Source organism: Lathamus discolor, chromosome 4 (assembly GCF_037157495.1).
Source record: "Lathamus discolor isolate bLatDis1 chromosome 4, bLatDis1.hap1, whole genome shotgun sequence".
In the NCBI taxonomy this organism is placed as follows: domain Eukaryota; kingdom Metazoa; phylum Chordata; class Aves; order Psittaciformes; family Psittacidae; genus Lathamus; species Lathamus discolor.
Window position 1 is genome coordinate 18,811,799 of NC_088887.1, and position 26,601 is coordinate 18,838,399.

A 26,601-nucleotide genomic window follows, 5' to 3' on the forward strand; every position below is an offset into this window, starting at 1 on the left:
GCCTGCAGAAGAGAAGAAAGACTCAGGGGATGCTCTCACCAGGTATTTATGTATGTCGGTTGGATCTAAAGATGATTGAACCAGGCTCTTCAGTGATGCCTAGTGACAGGACAAGAGACAATGGGTGTAAACTGAACACAGGAAATTCTGTCTTAACATGGGAAAACACATTTGTACTGTGATTGAACACTTGAATAAGTTGCCCAAAGAGTCTCCCATACTTGAAGATAGTAAAAAAGCAAACTGAACAGAATATTGAGCAAACTGTGCTAGCTGACTCTGCTTGAGCAGGGGGGTTGGGCTAGACAATTTCAAGACGTCCCTTCCAATCTCAGAGATTCTGTGATTATCAGAGGCAGGTATCTGAGAAAGATTTTTCTATGTAGGAGGTCATTAAATACAATGCAAGGGGAAGGGAGGGACTTTGTTTTTTACTGGGAAAAGCTATGATGGTAGTCTGTGTATTCTTTATCTTGTAAGACTTATACTCATTTTCTGATTGACTGCTCTGATTTCTGGCTGCTCCCTTCTCCAATATTGTAGTGGGGAGAACATGAGTAAAGCAATGTTGTGTTCCTGTAAACATATTTCTATTATTATACCATGATCCTAACTTAAGAGGGGAAAGAATGACTCTGTAAAAATGTATAGAGATGTTTTTGAGAAACCAGAATCTTGTATAAATACTCTCAAGAGTAATCTATGGGTAGTAACTAGGCTGTCTGTGGCATGCTACCCAGAGAATACACAGCTTTCAGGGTTCTTAGTTGGTTAGCGATGTTTAAATCTGCTTTCAAGTGTGCTTGCTTTCTCCAGTTGAGTTTGCTGGGAATTGCCAGATGAATGTAACTTTCTTCTTTTCCCCTTCAGATACAAAATGAGACCGGGTTGTCCTCCTTGTCACTTGTGTTCCCCAACGTGTAAAACTCTTGGTTGAACATAAGCTCTCTGCTGAAGGACAGTGACATTAAGAACACTCTTGATGTGTGCTCTGTCCATACGTTCTTCTTCTGGCTGCCTGCTATCACTGCCACTTAGGCTGCATGTTATAATTCCTGGATGTTACATTAGTGTCTTCTGCTCTAAATGAATCCAAGGTCAAGAGCATTTGTGGTTTGCACTTCTGTTAATCAGGGAGTACGGAAGAGTTGAATGTTTTCTCCCTTCTCTCCCCAGACAGCCTGCCTGCGTTCCCCATTGCCATGGTGGCAGGGATAGTCATCGGTACGGTTACAGGTCTCTCACCGCTCATCTCTATTGTCGTGTGTCTTGTCATCAGAAAGAACAACTCTAAAAAACAGTACTCTGGGTAAGAGATCTCCCTCCTCACCTGTGGATAATGTGAGGAACATCAGCAAGATCAAAGGGAAAGTTTAGAGGGGGGTAGGAGTTGTTTCAAGCCAAGTCTTGGCAACTGTGGCTAGAAATAGGGTATGGGCATGTGGAATACTTATCATCCGCCTTTACTGATTATCTTTGTATTGTGCTTGAAAAGATGTACTGACCATGAGCTGCACCTGAAAATCACTAAATACTGGAGTTGATCCCCAGCCACAACCATATGTGCCCTAAGAACATTTAATCTAAGATCCCCTAGCTCTGGTCTGTTTCCTTTCTCTTCCCTGCACTCCTGCTCCACCTGCCCCTTCCCACCCCTGAAGTAAAGGTGCCACATGTGGAATGCTTTTGAGGAATGCTCTCTGTTGAGGTGGAGACTGAATTTTTTTTCAGTTACCAGTGTCTGGCTCCTGAGCCTGTAGTATACTTGCCAAAACCCCATTCATCACCACAATTCAAAGTAAGAAAGGAGTAGCCACTCTGCATCCATTCTCATTCACTACCTGTTTTTTATTAACTCTTAACCATCACTGCAACGTTTTTAGTGTTAGGATAACTCCAAAGTGAAGTGCACAAGTCTTTGACGTGGCATATAAAAAGCAACAAGAACTACCACAGGCAGACTCTAGTCCTGTGGTGGTGGAGGTATTTTCTTTTTTCTCCTCTCTAATTAGCTGGTAATTTACTTCTGTAAGAAAGAATGAAAATTATGCATGTAGTCTTAGAAACAAACCCCAAACTTCTAACTTTCTTCTGTTCTTTCCCCAGCAAATACTCAGGCTTCCTGGAGGTTCTTTGGGTTGCCTGTGGGATAAAAGAAAGTAATTCAAAAATAAACTTGTGGGGATTTCTAAATTAAACTTTGCCATGTCCTTTTCCCAGTTGAACAGCTTAGAGAAGGTGAATTGGCGGTTGCCCTATCTTAAGGCTAAATATAGTAAATGCAGCTGTGTGTGCTCCAAATTGTGTGGAAAGCCTGGTTTTCCCTTTCTGCATGTGTCCCTCCCCTATGAACTGAAAGGAAGCCTGCACTGTCATGCACCAGCAGCATGTGTGAGCTGATCCGCTTGCCTTGTTCCCAGTGACCTGCTCTCCAGTGTCTTCCTGCTGAAGGACACAGGCTGGTGCTGAGCAGAGAGCAGTACTTATGCACTGTAATTTCTTGTAGTAGATTTAACTACTCTATTGGGAAAGTAATTGCTGAGATTTAAATACTGCTTTCACTGACCATGCCAGCTCTGCATGACATGTAAAGAGAAGCAAAGTTTGCTGTGATCCCCTCCAGACTTACAAACTGTCTTCTACATGATGCTAACCCATTATGTGTTAGTGGTGACAGTGAGATGCACTTACTCTTAGATAACCATTCTACCTTGAACCGAGGTGGACTGGGGCACTGTGTGGCATCTGGAACCCGTGCATGGTCACAGTCTCCATTCATGCTCTGACTTTGGTGTTTTTTTTTTTGTTTTTGTTTTTTCTGTCTGCATTGGTGTGCTGGGATCGGATCCTGCTTACCTCCCTCTTCTTACAGAGATCCTGATATAGACGCCAGATTGGGAATGTAGCAGGGCTGGGTCTTCTCTTCCAGTCCCGCTAGACCTATGGTAACTAATCAAGTTGGTGGTTGCTGTTAATACCTGTGTGTATGTGTACACATTTCCTCTTCCTTTGCTGACTAACCAGCTAGCTCTCTATTAACATAACTTCACTGTAATTTGTGCTGGAGTCTGTTGGCAAAGGGATGGTGCATTTCACTGAGTGCTTGGGTTTCATTGTCTCATATCTAACTGGGAGGGGATTGCTGCTTACCCAGATGGTGTTCCTCTGTGTCTTCCAACAGTGAACTTGGCTAAAGCACAGGAAATTCAGAGTCCTTTCTGTGTCAAAGTAGGAGTAAATTCCTTGTAAGTGTTTTTCTGGCCCAGACAGCTCAGGTGCTTGAAAACTTGAAATGATTTAAGTGCATTAATTGCTCAAACCTGAGTTACGCCTTTTAGATAGTATAGTTTGGAGGAATTTGGTGAATAAAGCAAACAATTCATAGTTACATCATTTTGGTAATGGAATGGTTGCTTTGTCTCTGAGGCTGTAGAAGCCCCCTTGCCGTAAAGGCCAGGGCAATATATCTTTTTCACCTTGCTCTGCTGCATGTAAGCTGGAGCTAAGTCTTCTGTGGTTAGACTTACCAAAGGATAAAAAATTATTGCCCTGTGAGGAGGTGGTCTGCTAAATGTCACTGTCTTTGTTTGCTTCTGTACTTGCTTTGTCCACTGTCTGTCTACAAAGATTGAGGAAAAAGATGCCCAGTGGTCAGAAGGTTGTGGTACCAAAAGGAATTCCTGTGTGCTGTTAAGGAGGTGGCTTGTTTTGTTTCCTGGGTGCTTGGGTACAAAAGGGTAAGCCTCGCATTTAGAGACCCATTACTGTATTGCCCAGAAGCTACTAACAGTAAGTTTAAGGGCATTTGCTCGTATACTTAACTGTGTGGTATTCATTTATCTGTCCGTTAAAGGCTTGTTTTCAGTCCTGCTTTTAGCAGGTGAAGAAAAGTGAACAGAGAGTGAAAACTGGCAACCTTCTTTTAGGGATATTGGTTCTCACCACAGTTTTCTTGTTTGAAAACCAAGATTTGCTTGATTAGATATCCAGGTAGCTTTATCAGGGCACCTTGCTTAAATGACGTAATGTGTGATTCTTAAAGTAGTTGCTCCAGAGACTTGTGTCTGTTGTGAGTGGGCAGAGTTATTTGGGGATTGTAGCCTAACCAAAACCAAGGAAACTAATGTGGAGTTTGGTAGGAAGTATGGAGAGCTGGTGGTTCTGGCAAGTGTTCAGCTTTTAACTGTAGCACTCATATAATACTTGCGTCAATGACTGGGTTTACTTAGCTTATAGTTAGAAAATAACTGCTGTTTACTACTGAAGCCTTAGTGAAGAAAACATGTGAGTTTAGACATGCTGGCTTGGTTGAATGGAAATATCTAGGGAACAGGGGGGTTGGAGGAGCTGCTGTCCTGTATTAATAGTTGTTCCTTCTTGTTGCTTACCAGTGAGACTATGGGATGAAGGCTAGAGAACTGCCTGGGGAGAGATGGAAAATTGTATGTTTATTCCAGAATCCATTCTGTTCATTTTTGCTTTGGCATAATATGCCACATTCACCTGGCCATGACTCATTTTTTTGTTTGTTTTTGTTTTTTTCCCTTTTTTTTTTTTTGTTTGTTTGTTTGTTGTGTGCCTCTTGAACATTGCCGTGCAAACCCTGCTCTGGCACGTCGTCAGCTGCAGTACATCTGAGAGCTTGATGTCACCGGTTAAGCAGGCTTCCCAGAGGTCACCCTCTGACACAGAGGGTCTGGTAAACAGCGTGCCCGCCAGATCACACCAGGTAAACTGCTCCCTGCAAAGAAGACGAGTGGGCAGTGGGATAGCTGTTTAATGCAGAGACAGCATTAGCTACTGGGTGTGCAGTCTCCCCATAAAGCTGCCTCTAGAGTTCTAGGGTTGTAATGGGAAGGAAGTTTACTTGCTGTCTAGTTACTGTGAAAGGTGCATGCTCTGTGGCATGTACTTCCTTTGCAAGGAAATGAAGCAGCACAGTGCAAACACTGATTAGCAGTGATCAATCTGAAGATGACTCTTGCTGCTGAGACTTCCTCTACTGAGCCACCCAACTTCTGTTGCCTTGAAATGGCCACGCTTTGTCTTGTGGTTGCTGCTAGCAAAGTTTTGCTTACTTTCAAGGAAGGAGGTGGCTCTTATCCAGACTTGACATCCCCTGGGAAATGAAGTCACAGGGGAGAGAATGTGAGTCAGACAGGGATTCCTCACAGTATATGATTACCTGTTAATAGTGTACAGGATTTCCTTATTTTTAAGCTGTTTCTCACCTCTTATCTATTCCCAGCAGTTTTCCTATGGAAGTATGGATCCTGAGTTTAAGTCCAAAATGGACTTTTTCCTAATTAGCCACATCTTAGCAGGTGGCTGCAGAGTAGTATGTGAATTGACAGGTTTCTAAATCAGAGTTAATATCTAGTTTCTTAATTTGCCCCCACAAAAGTAATACATAGTGGAGATGAGTGTTAATGTGTTAGCACTGCAGGAAAAAAGTACAGTACTAACAGTGCGCTGGATGGAGTCAAAGACCCTACTCTCCTGGGCTTCCAGTCAGTTTTGAAGTGCATCTTGTTCTTGGCAGGTGCAGTATTTCCAGAGTTGTAGCATGTAGGCCCACAAAATTTCCTACTGACTTGAGAGAACAGTTATTCTCTGAGCATGAGGACAAGATACTCAGGTTTTAAGATTTAAAAATAGTTCACATTTTGACTGAAGTGGGTCTAGTAGCAGCTGGCTGCCTATAAGGTCTAGATAAATCTTGTCCTTTTTACCTCATGGGAAGCGCTTCTAGAATGGGTGAATGAGACAGGTGATCCCTCCTCTTTTCCCTTCCTTTCCCTCCCAAAAAAACCCATTTATGTGTGGGGTGTATGTTGCAGTAGCTGTTGGATTCAACTTCCCTAGGTCAAAAGACCAACCTGTTTATCAAATTACTGTCACAGTATGAAGCAGTACACTCAAGTGCCTGAGAGCTACGTGGAGGCAGAGTTTTGCTGTTCTGCACTTACATCTTGAAAACAAAAATACTTCTATCTTCTGTGTAACATTTTGGTGTGAAAACTTGCTGTGCTCTCACCCTTCTGTGTCTGCAGTGTTCTGAGTCGCAATATGTTGTAAGGAACATGTCAGAGTAAATCCAAACTTTGTAAAGATAACTCAGAATCAGTGTAGTTTTGCCCTTTGTAGTCTGTTCAGCCTGCTTATTCCTTGTCAGAGTCCTCTTCCTGCAGGTAAGTGTCTGAAGGAAATATGGCAGATGGCTTTGTTCAATTTTGGTTTAAGGTTTTGGGGTTTGTTTTTTTTTTTTTTTTTTGATGTTTTTGGGTTTGTGTGGGGGTTTTTTTTGGTGTGTTTTTTTTTTTTAATAGTTTTTTTGTATCTGTTTTGTCTGTCAAAGAGAGCTTTGTCTGCATTTTCTTTTCTTGGCCAATATTTATAGCAGCAAGTGGTTTCTCTAGCTTGTGTTAAGCACTTGCCCTATCTTTGCAGAACAGTGAGTAAGCATGTTTACTTTAAAGAGATCCACAATAAAATTAGGGTAGATCAGATTTTAAACAGATTGTTTAAATTAGCGAGGAAACTAAATTTCAGTTGATGACACTTATTTTTAACTTGAAGCCATTTTTCAAGTGGGTTTACTGGGTTTTGTTGTGTTTTTTCTGTTTGTTTGGTTTTGGTTGTTTTCTTTTTTTTTTCTTTTTAAAGAGGTGACACCATCCTGCAAATTAACATATTTGAAATCTAGCACCACATATAAGTAAAACCTGGTATTTCTTGATAATGAAGAACTTAGTTGTAGTATTCAGGCTGTTGTGTGTGTGAAATGCTGATACTCAGATCCCTGGCAGCTCCCAGGAGCTATTGCAGGGGGATTGCTGATTCAGGCACCCTTCTGTGTCTTGGATTGCCTGGCAGTTCTAGACCAGTGGTTCACACAGTCAGTGCTGTGGTCAAACAGTAAAGGCCTGTAAACTTCCCTGTAGCCTTTTACTTGGTAGGATGCATAGGAAATGACTGAATGCTTCAGGCTTCACTGGTGGAGAAGAACTGTGAATATAAATGTATCTGCCTATGCAAGTTAAAAACAGTCATAGAGGTGTTCACACTTAAAGAGTGGCATTTAAATTATTAAATGAATTTTAGTAATTTTGTTATTTATGTATCAGTTAAAGAATCAGCGAAGTTTTTGTCCACATCACTTCTCAGTTTAAAATGCACTAGAGGCTGCACTTGGTTTGGGTACAAGTTTATCAAGCATGCACCTTGCTTTCTGTATTGCCCCAGAGTATTGAAAGTATGTGTATCTGATTTTGTGAATGTTCAGCTGGTTGAATCAACTCCATTTGTTTTCACTGTGGCTTCCTTCTCAGCCTGTCAAACTTGTGAAAATTTGTTTTGTCCTGTCAAATTTGTTTGTGGTGTTGCTTCTCCATGCCATCGTTCTGTAGTGACTCATAGTCTACCATGACTGTTACTTGGATGAGTGAGAGAAGCATTTCCAGCAAAGACAAGAACTATATGTGTTTCCCACATGGATGTCCTTGTTTAGATAGTAATCTAGGTTGCAGCAGGCAGACTAGCTGAGTATTTATTTCTGGTCAGGCTGAAGGACCAGTAATCTTCAAGTGTAACTTACACAGAAGTGCGTTCCTGATGCACAGAGCAGTATCATGTAGAGATCCTAGAGCAGGTCAGTCTGTCAGTGTAGCACTGGGGATCACTAAAGCTACATTAACTTAAGTACTGATCTCTGGCTTTCCTTTTTTTGGTTTAAGGCGTACCTGAAGAGGCTATATTCGAGCTTTGTTCCAGGCTTTGAACTGGACCCCAGGACCCTGGGAAGGAGCTGTTCATGGTGCAAGGAATCTTGATTCAGATTTAGAATCATAGAATAGTTAGGGTTGGAAAGGACCTCAAGATCATCTAGTTCCAACCCCCCTGCCATGGGCAGGGACACCTCACACTAAACCATCCCACACAAGGCTTCATCCAACCTGGCCTTGAACACCGCCAGGGATGGAGCACTCACAACCTCCCTGGGCAACCGATTCCAGTGTCTCACCACCCTAACAGGAAAGAATTTCCTCCTTATATCCAATCTAAACTTCCCCTGTTTAAGTTTTAACCCGTTACCCCTTGTCCTGTCACTACAGTCCCTGACGAAGAGTCCTTCCCTGACATCCCTATAGGCCCCCTTAAGGTACTGGAAGGCTGCTATGTGGTCCCCACGCAGCCTTCTCTTCTCCAGGCTGAACAGCCCCAACTTCCTCAGCCTGTCTTCATACGGGAGGTGCTCCAGTCCCTGATCATCCTTGTGGCCCTCTTCTGGACTTGTTCCAACAGTTCCATGTCCTTTTTATGTTGAGCACACCAGAACTGCACACAATACTCCAGGTGTGGTCTCACAAGAGCAGAGGGGCAGGATCACCTCTTTCGACCTGCTGGTCACAGTCCTTTTGATGCAGCCCAGGATACGGTTGGCTTTCTGGGCTGCGAGCGCACACTGCCGGCTCATGTTCGTTTTCTTATCGACCAGCACCCCCAAGTCCTTCTCCGCAGGGCCGCTCTGAATCTCTTCTTTGCCCAATCTGTAGCTGTGCCTGGGATTGCTCCGACCCAGGTGTAGGACCTTGCACTTGTCATGGTTGAACTTCATAAGGTTGGCATCAGCCCACCTTACAAGCATGTCAAGGTCCCTCTGGATGGCATCCGTTCCCTCCAGCGTATCGACCGGACCACACAGCTTGGTGTCATTGGCAAACTTGCTGAGGGCGCACTCAATCCCACTGTCCATGTCAGTGATGAAGATGTTAAACAAGACTGGTCCCAACACCGATCCCTGAGGGACACCACTCGTTACCGGTCTCCAGCCAGACATCAAGCCATTGACCACAACTCTTTGTGTGCGGCCATCCAGCCATTCCTTTATCCACCGAGTGGTCCATCCGTCAAATTGATATCTCTCCAATGTAGAGAGAAGGCTGTTGTGTGGGACAGTGTCAAACGCTTTGCACAAGTCCAGGTAGATGACATCAACTGCTTTACCCTTGTACATCAATTCTGTAGCCCCATCATAGAAGGCCACCAAATAGGTCAGGCAGGATTTCCCCTTAGTGAAGCCATGCTGGCTGTCACCAAGCACCTTGTTGTTTTTCATGTGCCTTAGCATGCCTTCCAGGAGAATGTGCTCCAAGATTTTACCAGGCACAGAGTTGAGACTGACTGGTCTGTAATTCCCCGGGTCTTCCATTTTCCCCTTCTTGAAAATAATTTCAGATCAATTTCCTGGAGCCAGAATCTGTGGTAGCTGCAACATCTTTCAGGATCTGAAAAATTTGAAAATATTGTAGACCGCTGTCAGATCATGAGGGTCTAACTTTGTAATTCCTTTTCCTTTGCTGTCACTTGCAGTTCATGACTGCTGACAAACCCTTAGCAAGGCATTGGTACACTTGCTACTCTTTCCCCTTCAGTTCTGAATGGAAAAATAGTAAGGCTTAGGGAAATGCTGGGTTTTATATGGCAGTGCTGGTCTGTTTCCTGGTTCTGAGAGTCAGGAAGAGCTTTTTTAGACTGAAGTGAAAGTTCTGAATTTTTAGATTTTGTTTTCTTTTCTTTATATATATATATATATATATATATTTTAGCTTTTACTTGAGGAAAAGACTCTTTACAAAGATTCAGATCACTGGAGGTATCGAATGCAGGAGAAAAATATGGTCCTGGTGCTGATTATAATCAGCTAGAAAATCATTTGGCAGCAACATACATCAAATAGATGTAGCACTGTAATAAATCACTGGTCCTCCTTTTCTCTGTGTTAGCTAATCTACTTATTTAACTGACAGTGAACACATTGAGACAATGATAGCTTGGTTTGGATCAGGTGATCGCACCAGTAGGTCTCTCCAGCACCACCTTACATGCTGCTTGCAGCAGAATGACTATATTTGACCTGGCATAAAATTAGAATAGTGGTAACATACTGATCCTGAGTAATCCTATTGTGGTAGAAAATTGGCCTATCAGAATTATTTGAGCAAAAAGTGAAATGTCATAGTGAGTACTTTATGCAGTTGTGCTCTCCCCCCTGCAAATGATAGGAAGTGCTTTTGAGCTGAATTTATCATACCTGTGACATTACGGCCTCCGGCAGATGAGAATTCTGAAACTGCTTACAAATAAACCTTAGGGTAACTTTGCCTTCAAGTTCATATAGACACTGCACTCTAATTGGAACTAGTAAAGTAATCCTGATACAGTGCTGGAGACCAGAACAACATGAGGGCCAACAGCAGAAAAAGAAGATGGCGAAAAAAAAAGTGGCTCTAATGAGACTTGAAACCCAGAATTTTCTAAGACATCAGTGTCTTTTGAGCATTTTCTCAGTCCATTATTTGTATTCTGTGTTTTACATCTGCTCACAAGTTTTCATCCTTTTGTCCATCTCCCTTGTCTTTATCACTTGGGAAATACTTTACCTGGAAGGAAGAAAATTTGAATTTAAACTAGTTCTGAAAGAGAACAAGATATTTATAAGGTGCGTGCTTTGCCAATTGTGTCAGAGGAAAACTAGCTATGCAGAAGGATATCTATGGTCCTTCAAGGACTTAACCTTCTCTTTAGAAGGTCTCTTTTTCATCTCTGGCTCCCAATTGCTTTGGAAGATAGATCAAAGGATTTCTGGGTCAGTTCCATACAGGTGTTTTCTAATTTGGCAGCATACCAAACAGCTAAAAAAGCTGCAACCAAAGTAAAAGATCTCTCCTTGTAATCACCCTGCTCACCTACTTCCAAATAGGACAGTCCCTTTGCCTCCTGGCTGAGGGTGTATGGCCTCTGCTGAGGTCACCTGGTAGGTGGTCGCAGCCTTCTGCTGTGTGCATATCAGTTGAGGCATGTAGAATGGGAGCTGCAGGTCAGACCTTTCCATAAAGAACCCACCTCTCTTGTTGGGTACCTACTCTTTATAGGCTGGAGTCCTGTTCTCAGCCCATTTCAATTAGCTGCAGTTCGCTTTCCTGAGGGCTGTGTTTTGAAGGACGTGGTGCTTTAGGAAAGCGCTGGCATGTCTGAAAGATGGTGCTGTAATGTCCTCCACTGTACCCCAGCAAATATAATGAAGGTGTGTGGCCGTGCTTGCTCAGTATGTCTGTGGAGGTGCTCACTACGTGGGTTGGCTCAGAAGTCAGGTAAGAGTTCTGCATTACTGCAGCGTTTCAGTATTTTCTGGCTCATTGCTGTGTCAGTCTTGATCCCATCGCTTGCTTGGGCAGCGACTGGTGATGTAAGGTGGCTGCAGGTTTATTCTCTCCCTCTTGGTACAGCTGTGCTGGGATTTACAGGACTTGAGTGGCAGTATGGGAATTATACTCTGCTGTCGACTGGTAAATCTGTAATCCAGTTCCTCTTGAAAAAGATCTGGCCTGCATCTAAGCCATGCATCTGCTCCATAGCATGTAAGGATTGCTGCTTTTCAGAACCAAAGATCCTAGCTTTTGCTTTTTGTGAGATGCAAGCAGCTGTAGCAGTGTTCAAGGGAGGAAACAGTGCAGTTTGGCATGCTCCTGACAGGAGAAAGGTGACAAATTGAGTTCATTTGAGGTGAGGGTTCATTCCACCTGCTTCAAAGTGCTGTCAGCAGTCATAAAAGCTCTGTGTTCTTGCTTTAGCTTTGGTCTTGCTGCAGCCCCTGCAGAAGGAAGGGGCAATATGGCCTGTTCTGAAAATACTGACTGTTCTTTTTCATTCTGTTTCCAGGGCCCAGTCATTTATGCGCAGTTAGATCACTCCGGAGGACAGCACAGCAACAAGATTAACAAGTCAGAGTCTGTGATCTATGCTGATATTCGGAAGAACTGAAATGAGATCCTAAGCTACCAAAAGGAAAACACACATTCAGACTGGAATTGCTTGAACAAGATTTGACCCAGAGAACTCACATGTGGCCTTTGATGCCTAGGCTAGGACCAATGCATGTGCATACAGAGGGAAAGATATATATGTATTGTGTGTAAATAGCCTATTTAATCATACAGAAGTGAGACCAATGTTGCATGTGAAATGTGTAAGAATTTCGCTTATAAATTGCCAATATTCTTTCTTTTGTATCTAGTGTGACGAGAGAGAAAGTGAAAATTCGCATCACAATTTTAAAATATTTTTATCTTGATTATCAATGGAGAAACTGGAAGATGCCTGAAGAGTCTAGATTAACCTGGAGAGTTTTGTTTTTTTTTTTTTTTCCCTCCCCTCATAAGGCCTAATAGCCAAGGTGAGTATAAAGAAGAAATCTTCTTTATATTCAGAGTTCTCTATCTGTATAGGGTATTCATCTTTCCTTGGTCAGAATCTCAGTACAAGCTGTCTTCTAACATAAACTAGACACTGTCGCTTGGTTTTATAAACCAAAGGTAACTCCTAGCTATCAGAAATGTATGTCTTAGCAGTGTAAGTGAAGGAAATACTTAGGCCTACCTGACCTGTGTAACACAAGTCACAGAACTGTTTACTTCCATATTGAGCCCACCTATTCAAGCTCAGTCCTTTAAGATACAGGGATAGTGTTGATCTAATGAATTTTGTGAAATTGTAGTTTAACTCACTAGCTTGTAAGTTTTCCACAGGTAAAGGGCTAGGAAGCTGTAGCTGTAGGTGGTTGCTTCAGACTGTTGAACCTTTCAGTGCTTCTTCCTCAAAGCTCTGTCACTTTATATGTGAAAAAGGGCTTCAAGGAATCTGGAAGCTGTAGTACTCCCTCACCTCTTTCCCATAGCTCCACTGTCACTTCCTTAGAGATGCTTTATCTGTTCTTAAAAGCCTTGTAGTAAAGGCTGAATGACCTCTGGAGGAAATCTAGGGCTGCACTCTTTAATGTGTGTTTTTGTGTAACCTATAATTTGCACAGAGGATGCAGAGGGCAGTTTATTTCCTTCCTTTCTGCAAGTCAACTACTTGAATATAATTTTCCAGCTTCTTGTTTCCAGATTAAATTCCTTGTAGATTGCTAAGGATCTCTCTTGTGCTGAAGAGGATGTTTATTTAGCTGGCCCATTTGTATCCTGAAATCTAATGCTCAAAGCTGGAAGTAGCATCCTGGCTGAGATCTTAGAGTAGCATATAGTAGAAGTATTTCTGTTTTGTGCATCCTGATGTGGTATTGTTTCTTTTTGTAGCCACAAATAATACTCAGTTTTGTCCACCAGAACCCTTTCTCTCTGATTCATTTCCTAGTTCAGTCCATTTAAAAGGATCGGTCACAGAATGGTTGAGGTTGGGGTGGGCTTCTGGAGACCATATAATTCAAACCCTTCCTCCTTATGCAGGGTCAGCTAGAGCAGGTTGCTCGGCACTTTGCCCAGTTGGGTTCTGAGTATCTCCACAGATGGAAGATTTGGGCAACCTGTAAAAAAGTGTGCTTCTTTGTGTTCAAGTGGAATTTCCTTTTCTTTTTTTTTCTCTTTTTTTTCTTTTAATTTCTGTCCATTGCCTTTTGCCCTGCCAGTGAGCACTACTGAGAAGTGTAGTACTCTTCATTCCCTCCCGTCAAGTATTTAAAAACACTGATAAGATCCCCCTAAGTCTTCTCTTCTTCAGGCTGAACAGTCCCAGCTCTCTCAGCCTTTACTGATATGAAAGGTGCCCCAATTCCTTTATCATCTTTGTGGCCCTGGACTGGACTTGCTACAGTTAAGTCCATATATCTCTTGTACTGGAGAACCCAGAACTGGATGCAGTGCTCCAGGTGTGGCCTCACCAGTGGGGTATAAAGGAAAGGGATCACCTCCCTTGACTTGCTGTCAATACATTGCCTAATGCAGCCCAGGATACCACTTGCAGCAGGGCACACTGCAGTCTCATGTTCAGCCTGGTGTCCACCAGGATCTCCACAGGGCCTTTATTGCAAAGCTGCTAGCCAGGCAGTCTCCAGCTGCCCATTAATAACCCCTTGTACTGGTGCAAGGGGTTGTTCCTCTGCAGGTGCAGGACTTTGCGCTTCTTGAACTTCATGAAATTCCTCTTGGCCCAGTTTTTTAGCCTATACAAGTCTGTCTGAATGGCAGCACAACCATCTGGTATGCCAGCAACTCCTCCTGGCTTTGTATTGTCTGCAAATTTGTCTTTGCTGAAGTTACATTATGGCTTTTTCAGACCTCATCTTCAATTTATCAGTTGAAAACTTGGTTTGAATTCCTGTCCTTCAGTGAGTTTGCATTACTCTTAGCTTGATACTTGTAAACTTGAGCCAGTGTTCCACTGTAACATCACGTAAATAAAAAAATTGCTTTAGGCTGATGGCAGACCCTTTCAGAACCACATTAGATAATCCTTTAATTATCACAGTGTAACTTTAGGAACTATTTTGTGTGCAGTGTTGGTTTTGGTTTTTTGTTGGGTTTGGTTTTTTGTTTTTTTTCCCCAACAAAGTTGGGTAAGCCAATGCTACATTTTTCCATCAGGATCAGACACTCCTTACTGGTAACATCTGCCTTTGTTAGAAGCCTCATTAAGATCAGGATGAATCTTGCTGCTGCTGCTTTCCTTATCTACCAGTTGTTACTTGCCAACGTTTTACACTTAATGAGAAATGAATGCTTTTGACATGATTGGAGAAACTTGATTTTGATCTGCCCGTGTTCATCCCTGTGCTTCACCATCTTTCTCTCCAGACATTTTAGAGCAAGAGGGAGAAATGTGATTAATGTAGCAATCAAAAACTTCTTGTTATGAGATGATAGGGCCGTCCTTGGCTCTGGGGTCTGCTGCTGATGTTTGTTTCTTTTCCTGCTGGAATATACTGGAGAATCTGAGCACAGTCTTCATTTGGTGCTGACTTTTAGAAACACGCTGATCTGGTGCTTACTTTAGGAGACACTCTGGCTGGTGCTAACTAATTTTAGGAAACCTCTCCTTTCATTGCTTTTGTTTAGCTACAGGTATGTTCATATTGCCTATAGTGAGGAGGCTTTTGCAAGGCTGCTTACACCCTCTTTGTGAAGGCAGAATGAACTCTGAAGTATTTTCTTAAAATGTTGAGCATCTTTCTAAAAAGAAACAGAAGTCCTGTCCCCAGGAACAGCAGAAATCAGTCCAAATCCATCTCCAGTGCAAAACTGTTGAATTGTATATTTTTTTTCTTTCTTTGGTCATGGAAACATGAACAATGCAGCTGTTATGTTAAACCACTTACTTGCACTGAAGTCAAAAGAACTTGAAGCAACGTGAGACAACACTTGGGAACTTTCTGTCTCTGAAGTTATCTTAACTTGTTTAATCATACCATAACCTGTGCTGATGAAAGGGACTGATGCTAAGTTGGCTTACTTAGTAAAGTCTCAGGATACAGAGGACTTCTACTCCCTGATGGCCAGCAGGCAGAGATTAAAGTCAGACAGGGTCATCATGTCCTGATGTTATGGTGACCAGAAGTTTAACTCTGCTCTGCTACTCATCTCTTAATTCTCCAATGCTATTCTTTGCCAGTGGAGAGGAACAGCTTGGACTTTGGGGAGCACTGAGCATGTTATCCTTGTCCTGTCATAGTAGTAGTGATAGCTGTTTTGAAGACCCTCTATTTTAAAAAGATGTGCTGTGTGGCAGGCTTGCTCAGCTCAGCTGAGGAGTAGGCAGCCTCTCTCGAGGCAGTAGCAAATGACTAAAACTTAGGTGGGTCATTGCTCTTGGATAGGGGAGTTGGGGAAGGTCTGTGTGATGTTTCTCTTTTATTCATCATGCAGACAAGAGTGGGAAATCTGAAATAAGTTTCTCAGCTGAGGGGAAAGGAAAGGTCTTTATAGGTAAAAGTGACCTGCCCATTGTAGGAATGCAGTTTTGTATCGCCAGCCTGGGCTCTGGCAGCTAAGTCAATTGCCACCGCCTAGAGCCAGAGATATGAATGGCATCATTCATCTTCCCTGTTCTTAACAGAACTGCTAAGTGGAACAGTTTCAGCTTATTTATTTATTTATTTATTCTTGGCTTTTAACAATAGATATATTCTTTCTTATTTTTGATTGCCAGAAATTAAATTTGATGATTACAAATAATTATAAAGTATCAATCCAAGTAAATTGGTAGCTGTACTCAGTACATCAAATCACCATTGACCACAATCACTTTTGACTTCAGCAGTTGTTCGGTGAGGGAGATGGTTGGCATTTTATGAAGTGATATCAAGAGCCATTACAGAGAGGCAAATATGTCCCTGTAACTAACTGAACGACGTTTCATTTATCCAAATGAAACACGTAGAATTGGAGACGCATAGAATTTTGTTTTCTCTCAAAGCTTTAGTGATATTTCAATTTGTGACTAGCAGAGCTGAAATTAGGTTTTTAACTTTTTAAACTCATGAGAATGGTTTAGGTAACCATCTGTCTTGTAACTGCAGTAAATGTGTATATGCAGCTTAGAAGCTGCATAGCCTTAGAATGGATTCATTGAGGTCAAGTGTGGGTCATTTGATTTATAACCACACCACCTTCACTCTGTATTGAAATCTTGTCTTGGAATTTAATGTTATTAATGTATCTACCTAGGACCTCAAATACAAATTGTTCTTGTGCAATAGGTGATGGAAATATTTTCTCTTTAAAACCATCAAAACTGAGAAGGTGCTAAGACTTCTGGTCCCCTGCAGTGCTTGTATTTGGGTAACGTTTTTATATGGGAGACTCCAAAATCATATTAATCATATGCTCAGCCATTATACTCTTCTTGAGGCTGCCCTTTCCCTTCTCTTCACTTATAAAGTTAGTAAGTCCTTTCATTTAAAGGTATTTTTGCACTGTAAAATGCAAGTTCAATGCCTTTGGAGATCAGTGTGCTGTGCAGTCTTTTATGTCTCCCTGCAGTACCAGCTGTTGTTATGGGGCAAGTGTAACTGGAAGCATAGACTGAGTACTTCTTTGTAAACCTCTGTCCTGGAGGAATGCCAGAGAACCAACACCTGTAAGACAGGTGTATAGTCTGTGTAAGGGAGCTAGATATGCATTGCATGGCCCAGTTACATGAAGAGCCAGTGTGCCGACTGTTCGTGCTTTTGCCTTTACAGACTGATCTGGAAAGAGTTATCTTGGATATTTTTTTCTTGAATGGACTTTCATGTTTTCTGTTGTAATCTTGTGAATACTTTAATACACTTCCCCTCTCCATTACTGGTTTGCTGGATGGGTCTTACCTGGTTAGGGAGTGTGAAGGGAGGGGAATTGAAACACACCACCTCTTTCTGGCAGTATTCTTCAGTCACTGCAGTCTCTGTCAGCTCAGCAAACAACACAGCTGGAGTGTTCACCATTTGAGAACTGAGAAATGCAAGTGCAATTGTTGGTTGCAAGCAGAACACATGTAGGAGAAAAAGAGCTGGAGGTGGCAGGGCAGCCTCTGAAAAAAAGGGGAGCTGACAGTCTATCAGGTGCATTTTAAGAATGAAAAATGCTTTCCTTGAAGTGCACAAATACTTTGCACAGGATAATGTAACATTATACACAAGGTGAGAAAGGAGAGGACATCAGTGCTACAGCAAGGTGCTGTAGCTCTTACAACCATAGAACAGTTTCCTCTGCACCTTTGCCATGCTGTACTGATAACTCAAATGGGATTGGGGGAAAGTAGCAGAGAGAGACTTTGTAACAAGACTTTGCAAAACTCCAGTATTTCAATGCCTTCTTTTTCCTGAATCCTGAAGAACCTACTGGAGAAGTACCATGTACATGTTTCCTGCGTGAACACCTTTACAGGAAATCTTCATGCGTTAAAGGATGGGGTGGAAAGCAAGTAATAAAAGTTTTGGCTTTTTATTTTTCACATTTCCAAGAACCAGGTACTTAAATGCACCCATTTTCTGCCTCTAGTTGCGAAGGATGACAGAAGCTAAAACACCAGTGGCACATACTAGTTCTCTCTTCTCTTGGTAAAAAAGATGGTAGTGGCTGAGAAACAAATGAAGGTATACATGGCTGAGGCTGAAAAGAATATCCTTCCACAACCAGGAAAGAGATCAGAGAATGAAATGCAAATGCTACTATTATTTACTGAAGTATGGTAAAACCTCACCCAGGTCTGACTGTGACCTGGAGGAAGATAACTCCAGTTGAGGCTCCGTCTGACTGGCACTATGTCACTCTCATCACTGTTCAGTGGAGACAGGTAAGGTCAGGCCCAGCAACTCATTCCAGGCACAATCCAGAATCTGTTTCTTTTAAAGAGACAATAACACATGGACTTTTGCTTCAATTTAAAAGGTTACACTTTATTTAAGCGTACAGAGATACTTTGTTATTTGTACTTAGAAAACACTTGCTCTCTAAACATTTCGATTTCCTCTTTCATTTTCTCAAAAACCATTAAAATTAGTGAAGCTGGGTCCCATGGGGAAGGGTTTGTGCGTTGCTGGATTTGACCCGTGGGTTATGCATCTCTTTGCTGCAGCTAGTCTTGTTTTGCTTTTAGTTCCTGATTATACCTATAGGGAGAAAAAGGAAAAGAGCACAGACTAGGAATAGAACACTAGTTACAATAACAGTGTCTTCCTAACAATGTGTTCAGCAGAGGAGGTTTAAAGTTACAACAGACTTGAGGGTGGAAACTCAGCATAGTTTAGTTCATGTAAGAAGTTTCTACTTAGTTGTTGCAACTAAGTTTGCCTTATACCTGGCCAGTACTGAAGCCTCAAGAAATAATAATAAAAAAAGAATTAAAAAATGCTGCTCTACTTAAGAGCCCTTCAGTCCAGCTGGAACTGACATGATTCAACACTGAAAGTGCTGAAGAAGTGCAAAGCTTATGAGGAGGAGAAAGTCTAGGCTGTCAGTCATACCTACAGCTTTTAAAGAATGCCTCAGACCCAGAAACTACAGCTTACATAGCACATTCCTTAAAATGTGCTCTAGTTATGCTGAAAATATTTAAAACTTCACTCCTACTCAACTGGGAAACTTAACAATGAAGCAAAAAAAGTTCTGCAGTGTTTAATTGCTCAGTTCCTCTTGTCTGTTGCACTGACATGGAAGCTGGTAGAATTTATAAACTCCTGCTTAAGATGAGGTGGTGTGTCCCAAGATGTAGAAATTCCTGCTGAATACATACCTCCATATTCGGTAGAGTTGAGAACCACCAGCACAGCCAACAAAGAAGTTTACAGCAAACAGACTCCAGTTCTTAGGAATAATAACTAGAGAGTACCTTGACCAAATAAGGCCTGTTGAATGAAAGGGAAAGTTTAAAGATGTTAAGTTTTTAAAGTGAAATATTCAGACATTCTCTTAAGTTTGGAGACAGAATCATGAGCCAGTTTAGGCAAACAGATTTTATAACCTCATGTTAGACAACTGCTTTTCTTATACCTAGCCATTTCTCAGTTAAAAGCACATCAAGTGGTGGTGGGACAGCTACGGTATGTACTGCATTATTGCAAAACAACTAGATAATAGAGTCAATCGTAGTCTTACTAGCAAAGAAAGATCCTCTGTGCTCTATAGCAGTCTAGACCTTAATTCTCCAGCACAGTTGCAGGGTAGTGTCATTTTGCTGTAGTATACCCAGCCTCCTGCAGGGTACTCAGCTTAGACATTATAGAATCCACCAGTCAAGAAAGGTCTACATGTCATGTAAAATGCAGAGATAAAATAAAGTGGAGAATGAAGGTGGCAACTGCAATTTTGATTTTCAGCTTGAGCTGCTACATGTCCCACCCCTGACAAGGTAAGGTGGAACACCTTGAATACAGGTTGTTGTTTCTGCCAGCATGAAGACTGATGACAGCAGTGCAGCAGTCCATGTACCACTGTTTCCAAGTTCTTTTAACACATAGGAGTTCTTTCCAGTTATGTTAGTGTAATTGCCCTACCAGTGTTTAATCCCTTAAACTCTGTTCTAGAAGAGTCACTGTATCCTGGAGATTTTGGAATTGCTTCATCTGAAGCAAAGGAGGTCACTTAGTAGAATAAATGGTATAATTGTAATTCAAGGAATGAAACTCAGAATTCTAACTCTTAACAATTTGCTCTGGACAAGTCCAAATTAAGACACGTGCAGAAAACTAATATAATCACAGAACTCTTACAGTTTTAATAACGTAGCGTAGGCCTGTTCTGGAATTCTCATCTGACAGCAACACTGAGACTTAGTGTATTATAGTTAAGCCTTTTCTGTAGAAGCAGGTTAGTACTGATGGAGGATTCTGGAAGAAGTTTTAGAGAGGGTGCTGCATAAAAGCATAGAGTAACTTTGGCTTTACCTGTGGCCATTAACACTGCAGACTGTGCTGTGCTGAGCTTTTCTGCTGGTCTGGTCATATCAGCCATTCCAGCACATACCAAACCCTGTAAAGACAAATTCGGTGAGCACCAGTCCAGTAGCAGGACCTCCTTTAACAGACCTCCCTCTGCTTTACAAGGGGAAGTTGCTTCATAGCTCAGTGCTTATTCCATATGCATTATACAGGAGGCAGGATGCATTACGCTAGCAGAGTAATTAGACTCTTGGAAACACCATCTACTCCTAATCCCTTGTGGTAGGAGTAACACACTTACAAGGGGTGCACGGGAATTTTATTGGCTTGCAGTAAAATTCCAGGCAGTGGCAATTTTGTATTAATTTAAGAACAAGGTTAATTTAAGCACAGCTGCTTAAGAAAGCAGCTTCCTAAAGCTCAGGCTCGGATATTGCTGTTAAAGATGTAGATATGACACCATATAGTCTTCACTGAGGAGGTAAAAGTGCTACATTTTAAATATAATTTCAGTAAAAGTAGAAAACGTCTAGATGAAGGGAGGAATAGCTTGGCTGATGTACTTGACAACTTTGCTAGCAAATATGCTTGATTTGCTTCTTGTGTTATTGCCCTCTACTGGGAATACAATTTCATGCTACAGGAGTTCACAAAAAAAACCAAACCAAACAAAATCCCACAAATAAGAGAGTCCTAATGCTTTTAATCCACTGACTGCCATTAAGGACTCCTTTGGCTCCAATCAAGAAACCAGGTTTTAAGGGTAGAGAAGTCCGTGTGCTGCCTCGCTTATGGGATTGATGCTGTTGTAGTGGTGCCATAGAAGTACAGGCTTCCAGCACACGTAGGTAACTGCAGTAAATGTACCTTTGCCATGTAGGGGAAAAGTTATTTTAACTTCTCAGTGAAGAACTTCACCATTTCCTGCATGTTCATAACAGAAAAAACATCTGTGTGTATGCTCTTTTGATACAGCAGTTGTTGATACCAGCCTGCTCAGAAGAGTTGCCTGTACGCTTAGGCTCAGGAGCATGTCACCTGGAAGAGCCTCTGAGAAAGGGGAAGGTTAACCATGGTTTCTGCAGCTCCAGTTTAGAATGACAAAGAAACCAAACTACAGCTTAGAGCATAGCGTGTTGCCCGTGGCCTATAAAAAGTTGGGGCTCACAAATAGGAAACTTGGGAACCAGCTGGCAATAGGAAGAGCATGTTATATCCTTGCTTGTTATCAAACACAGAGATCAAATTGCTTTATGATTTTAGAGGTCATTTACCTATACCAATACAACAACTAAGAGGAGTACAGTGATTTAGGAGGAGACGTTTACTTCACCTGTGCACAAACATAGCTAGGGGGTGCAAGCAAGTGGGAAGCAGAGAGCTGTCAATAGCCAAAATGGCAGCTGCCTTTTTTTTCCTACCTTTTCTCAAGATTACCTTGCACTCTGATATGCTTTAGCCTGCCTTCAAATTACAGTACTTTTCAAATTCTTCAATCTCAGACAAAATACATACTTAAAAGAGTTTTGAATTATGCCAGTTCATAAATCCCTTCAGAAACAGTGTTTCACACGAGAAAGCCTTTGTGAAACTTTCAGCAAAAAGTACAGTTTTTTGACAAAGCATTTCCCCCCTCCCTGCTATCTCCCCTGCATGTTGTTCTGTATGTTATTAATGCTAGTTTTGTTCCTCCCTGCAAATTAAAAATTAAAGCCTTCTGTAGGTTCAGATATCTGCTGGGAAACCACAGCTTGCTAAATGGGTCGCTACAGATTGCACTTTGACAGACATCCAGACTCTAGCTGGCAGTTTATACTTACCCATTTCATAAGAGGTGCCCAGAAAAAAACTGTTTTGGGACCTGAGGGGAGGAAAAAGAAAAGTAGTTAAATTATTCAGTGAGATATGGCTGGTTTAATACACACAGTAAGTTTTAGTTTGTTTTTTTAAATAATGAGTTGTGTATATTAGCAGTTTCTACCACTGTACAAGCTCTAGCATCATCCTTCAGCTGTGTAATCAGTCATTCCATTTCTGCAACAGGTGAGTAAGATTTTGTTATTTCCATTTTTAAGAAAATAAGGACAGTAGAGCAGGCAAAATGCATATATAATGAAGAAAGTTAGGATAAGTCCTAGAAATAGTGAAGACAGTGCCTGTAATTAAAAGCTACTCTGCAGCTACTCTAACAATTAGTATTTGAAATCTTTGTGAACTGAATCTTGTAAAGTAAACCTCCAAAATATCTTATTACTGGTACTGTAACAAGTCAGTCCCTTCTGCTCTTCCTAAATCATAGCCCACCTCTTCACACTACAGAAGACACAGCACAGCAGCATTACGAGTACAAATTGCAAACCTAAGCAGCAGTAAATGTCACAAGGAGACTGTCCTCATTCACGTCTAATCTGCAGCTCTGAATAACCATGTCTTTCTAGCAGAAAAAATGCTTCCTATGCAATCAACCCAACACCCCAATAATCTACCAATAGGCGAAGGAGGATTGTGGGGAAAGAAGGCAAAAATCTACAGAAAGAAGGGAGAAAAGTCAATGGAATGAGATCTGGGAAAACCACCTCTTTTGCAAATAAATCTCTTACAGCAGTGGCAAAATGGCAAATGGTTGGTTAAAAAAAGGTACTCTAATGCCATACCTACAATGTGCAGATGGCCAGCCATGCCAGAAATCATTAATCCAGGACTTCTGACTGAGGTCTTAAAAGAGAGACCACAATCCAAAGTATCAACCACCACACCGGGAGACAGTTGGGACACTGGTTCTGGTTTAATCAAAACACATTAAGGTCTAGGTCTTGCTGGGCCACTGCTCAGCATTCTGATAACATGCAACATGAAGCCAAATTTTCACTGTAATATGTTACATATTATGAGTAAAGTTTTTAACTATAAATGACAACCACTAGGACTTTGGTTGCTTTCTTTTTATGTGAGCTGATTTATCACTAACATTTCAGTCTTAAAAAAGCCTTTCAGTAACTATTTATACTCCCTGTTTTAGGAACCCTCAAGTTTATGATTTGAAGAAAATTAACCGTCACCTGTGAAGCAACTCATAATTTGGGGAATAACACTGACTGTTACAACTATCGGTTGTGTCATCACCCTAAAGCCAAATAAGCCCTATAAAAGGGCAGGGCAACTGCAGCACAGAAAGCAACAAAAAGTAGATTGGCAGCTTTGCATAAAGCCCTCTTCAGACCCACAGTGCTCATTACAGTGATCATATTTCAAACTGCAGTTAGTAACTACTAGGATTACTTTTTGCTTGGGTAACTACACAAGTGGGGTTTTTTGGGGGGGGGTTTTGTTGGGTTTTTTTTTTTTTTACAATGTCTGGGGTTGCAAAGCCACTAAAACCATCTAATATTGTTGAATAAATACAGCTGACTGTTCATCCTTTAAAGATATAAACTTCAGTTGCTGTTCTCTTAGCCAGCTACTTATAATGTATCATACTGCAAATACAGCTCTTTATAAATCAGTCTTACAGAGGTCCGAAAGATATAGCTTTAACTACTGCCATCTATTTTCTTCTGAACATTCAGATTTGGAGTATTAAAGAATGTGGCCTGAGTATTATTAAATTTACATTCCTTAAACAGCTTGTACAGTTTTCAAGATGACTGACTAATTTTTATTAATTATAGATAACCCAGTAATTTAAAACTGCTGACTACAAAAGTAAGAAACAATTGAAACAAGTAAGGTACAGAGCCAAGCTTGTTGTAAGGGAAGACTGTCAAATGCCTTAAGCAGATCACCTCTCCTGGAGGCGTTCTAGTAAGCATGCAGCCAAGGTGAGCTCTTCCCAGATCCCGATACCTGGATGAATTTTTCAAGGATGAATTTGACAGCAGCACATACAGCAGCAGGGGCATACCAGAAGCTAATCATATCATATGTGTGAACAGTTTATAGAATTTATGACTTCTATTAAGTATTAAGTCTTTGTCCTAGACAGTTTAGTTTAGTTAGGCGAAATGAACAAAAGAGGCCAAAGGAGAGCACAAGCTCAACCCATGCTTCCCCAAGGCTGCCAGGAGCTCTGTGGCAGCCTGTACTGCAGGCCTTTCACTGTCCTCCAGCACCCTCATGCTATGCAATGCCAGCCAAAGAAACAGCTTTTCAGACCACGCATCAGTTATTTTACTGGAGGATGTCTGTACCAGAAAAGAAGTAAACTTTGTTCTTAATTTCTGACAAGTGATATATAATTTCATGATAACAATGCTCATATTCCTAAATTAGACTCAAAACTTGGATATCACCACGGATAAAGCCTGAGCTTTTCATTTTCAGCCTACTTGTTTTGCAGGCAGAGTGACATCTATTGCATAACTTTTTCACAGAACCACCTTCAAGACATCTAAGTCTTAAACAGAAGTGGCAGAGGTTCAGCTTTGATGAAGCTCTTCAGAGGCTCATGCTTCCTCTGTGGCTTTTCTCACGCCATCGGTACAGATTATAGCAGATATATATGTATGTATATATATGTATACATTCATACAGAGTATCTAAAAATGGATTTTTAAAAAATTAATTTCATGATTAAGGTAATGAACAAAAGTGGCCCACAGGCAGTAGTACTGTGAAAAGCACTGCAAGAGAACCTCCAAAGCCTTTTTCCATTAGTACCACAGTTCTGACAAAGAATGAACACAGATGTTCCCAGTGCTCACCATGTTTTGTTTTCAAGAAAAGCAATTGGAAGCTGCCATATTTCACCCAAGATGAACGTGGCACTTAGAGGCACCTTTACAATGTATTGACTCTTTACACATAAAAAATAATGTTATATATATTGATCTAGTGAATTCAGTGCAAATCAGACATTCTGATAACTGCAGTTTTCACTCTTTGATTGTGACTTCTTTAAAACAATAGTTTTCATTTCCAGAAAGGACTGTTAGAGGAGGACAGAACTACCTAAAAACTAAAGTCCATTTTCACAGTGCATATTCCAGGTAGGTGAAGAGTCAAGGATGCATACCCCACTGAAACAAAACAGTGGGAACGACAGCCTATGGAATTTCAGGATTTTATCAAACACTCTTTTTAACTACCCTATGCAGTTTGTTTACATGACAAACATCACCTAAATGGCACTCAAGAGGATCATTTTACAAGAGGTTTCTCCCTAATAACACAAAATCCCATGTTTGCTCAAGTAAAGATAAGATGTAGGTCAGGTAAAGGTAGCTCATTTCAGGACAACTCAAGCCCTTCTTTTCCCACAAGAGTCTTTCAACTACAAGAGGGGCACCAGTTGACTTCGGCTGAAATGCCTGATGCGTCAGAAAGAAAATGAAGCAAACAGCTGCGCGCTTAAATCAGAGTACACGTCAAGATCTGAAATCCTTATAGCGCTCCCCACTATTTTTTCGGTGCATCCATTAGCAAGAAGTGACTGCTGAAGCCTTCGGGGCCCTTTGGAAACCACCACATCCCCTAGGTTGGGGCTCGGCTCAGGCAGCCCAACCACTCCCAGGGTTCAAACCGCGGAGTAACGAGCAGGAGCCCACTCATCAGCAGCTTTCCCCATATCAGTTATCCCCGTACGCCCAGAATCGGAGTAACGGAGGGGTACGACACCGCTGCCTTGCTCCCAGCTGCCCCCGCCTCTTCCTCCGCGATCCCAACTGGCGCGGCCGTTACCTGCCGGGTGGTTGTAAAACGGCCGGAACCGCGGCGGCAGCATGAGTTCGATGCGGTTGAGCATGCGGTGGTAAGAGGCGCGGAGCCCCGTGGCGGCGGCCGCCATGTCGGGAGGGAGACGGAGGCGCGGGAGCCCGGCAGCGGCGGCAGCAGCAGCAGCGAGCCAGCGGACGAGCAAGCACAAACAACTCCGGCCCTTCACGACCCACCGTCCTTCCAGAAACCCCTGCAGCCCCGCCCATCTGTCACCTCCGGGCGGAGGGGAGGAGCGCCACTCACTATACGCTGATTGGTGGTCTCTGCAAGAGGCGTGGTGGGGCGGAAGGCTTCGAATAACGCTATTGGTTAGGGCGGCCTATCCCCACCTCGTGAGGAGAGCTGATACCAGCGCGCTCTAGTCCGGTCGTCTTCGAGAAGGGCATGAGCGCCCGGCTCAGAGATGGCTGCCAGGGGCTGCTTCACCCTCCCATTCAAGATGGACGACGTGCGGAAACCGCAACCAGCGACTGTACGCCCAAACCCAAGATGGCCACTTTGCAGCTTTACCGCTGTGCTCTAAAGCCGCTTTGGCCGGCGAAGTCGAGCGCGTTGACGTTATCCTCCATTTCCACAACACCCCATTCGGGGAGGGGCAGGGCAGACCCTCTACCCCTTAAGACGCTGCTATCAGCTCCCGCGAGAAGCCTGTAGTCTCGGAGAGCTGCAGACCCCCACTTCGCGGCGGGGGCGGGGCT

At 42.2% G+C, this 26,601-nt stretch overlaps 2 protein-coding genes across 5 annotated transcripts in view; one reads left to right on the plus strand and one right to left on the minus strand.

Moving 5' to 3' along the window:
• MPZL1 (myelin protein zero like 1) overlaps window positions 1–17,117 on the plus strand; it is a 42,204-nt gene extending 25,087 nt beyond the window's left edge. For 3 of the 4 annotated variants that reach the window (XM_065676472.1, XM_065676473.1, XM_065676471.1), the window contains 3 exons: window positions 1,177–1,309; window positions 4,624–4,729; window positions 11,722–17,117. In XM_065676472.1, coding sequence (XP_065532544.1) covers window positions 1,177–1,309; window positions 4,624–4,729; window positions 11,722–11,823 — 341 coding nt within the window. In that variant the 3' untranslated portion in view covers window positions 11,824–17,117. The remainder of the gene's footprint in view (window positions 1–1,176; window positions 1,310–4,623; window positions 4,730–11,721) is intronic. The other variant, XM_065676474.1, reaches the window with a different exon arrangement.
• A 1,067-nt stretch (window positions 17,118–18,184) lies between these two features.
• Window positions 18,185–26,121, minus strand: MPC2 (mitochondrial pyruvate carrier 2). Its single transcript, XM_065676475.1, has 5 exons — window positions 25,868–26,121; window positions 22,012–22,052; window positions 20,198–20,282; window positions 19,048–19,159; window positions 18,185–18,424 (listed from the first exon to the last, which is right to left on the minus strand). The coding sequence occupies exons 1-5, from the start codon at window positions 25,971–25,973 to the stop codon at window positions 18,391–18,393; spliced, it is 378 nt and encodes a 125-aa protein (XP_065532547.1). The 5' UTR covers window positions 25,974–26,121; the 3' UTR covers window positions 18,185–18,390.
• Between the last annotated feature and the right edge of the window lie 480 nt (window positions 26,122–26,601).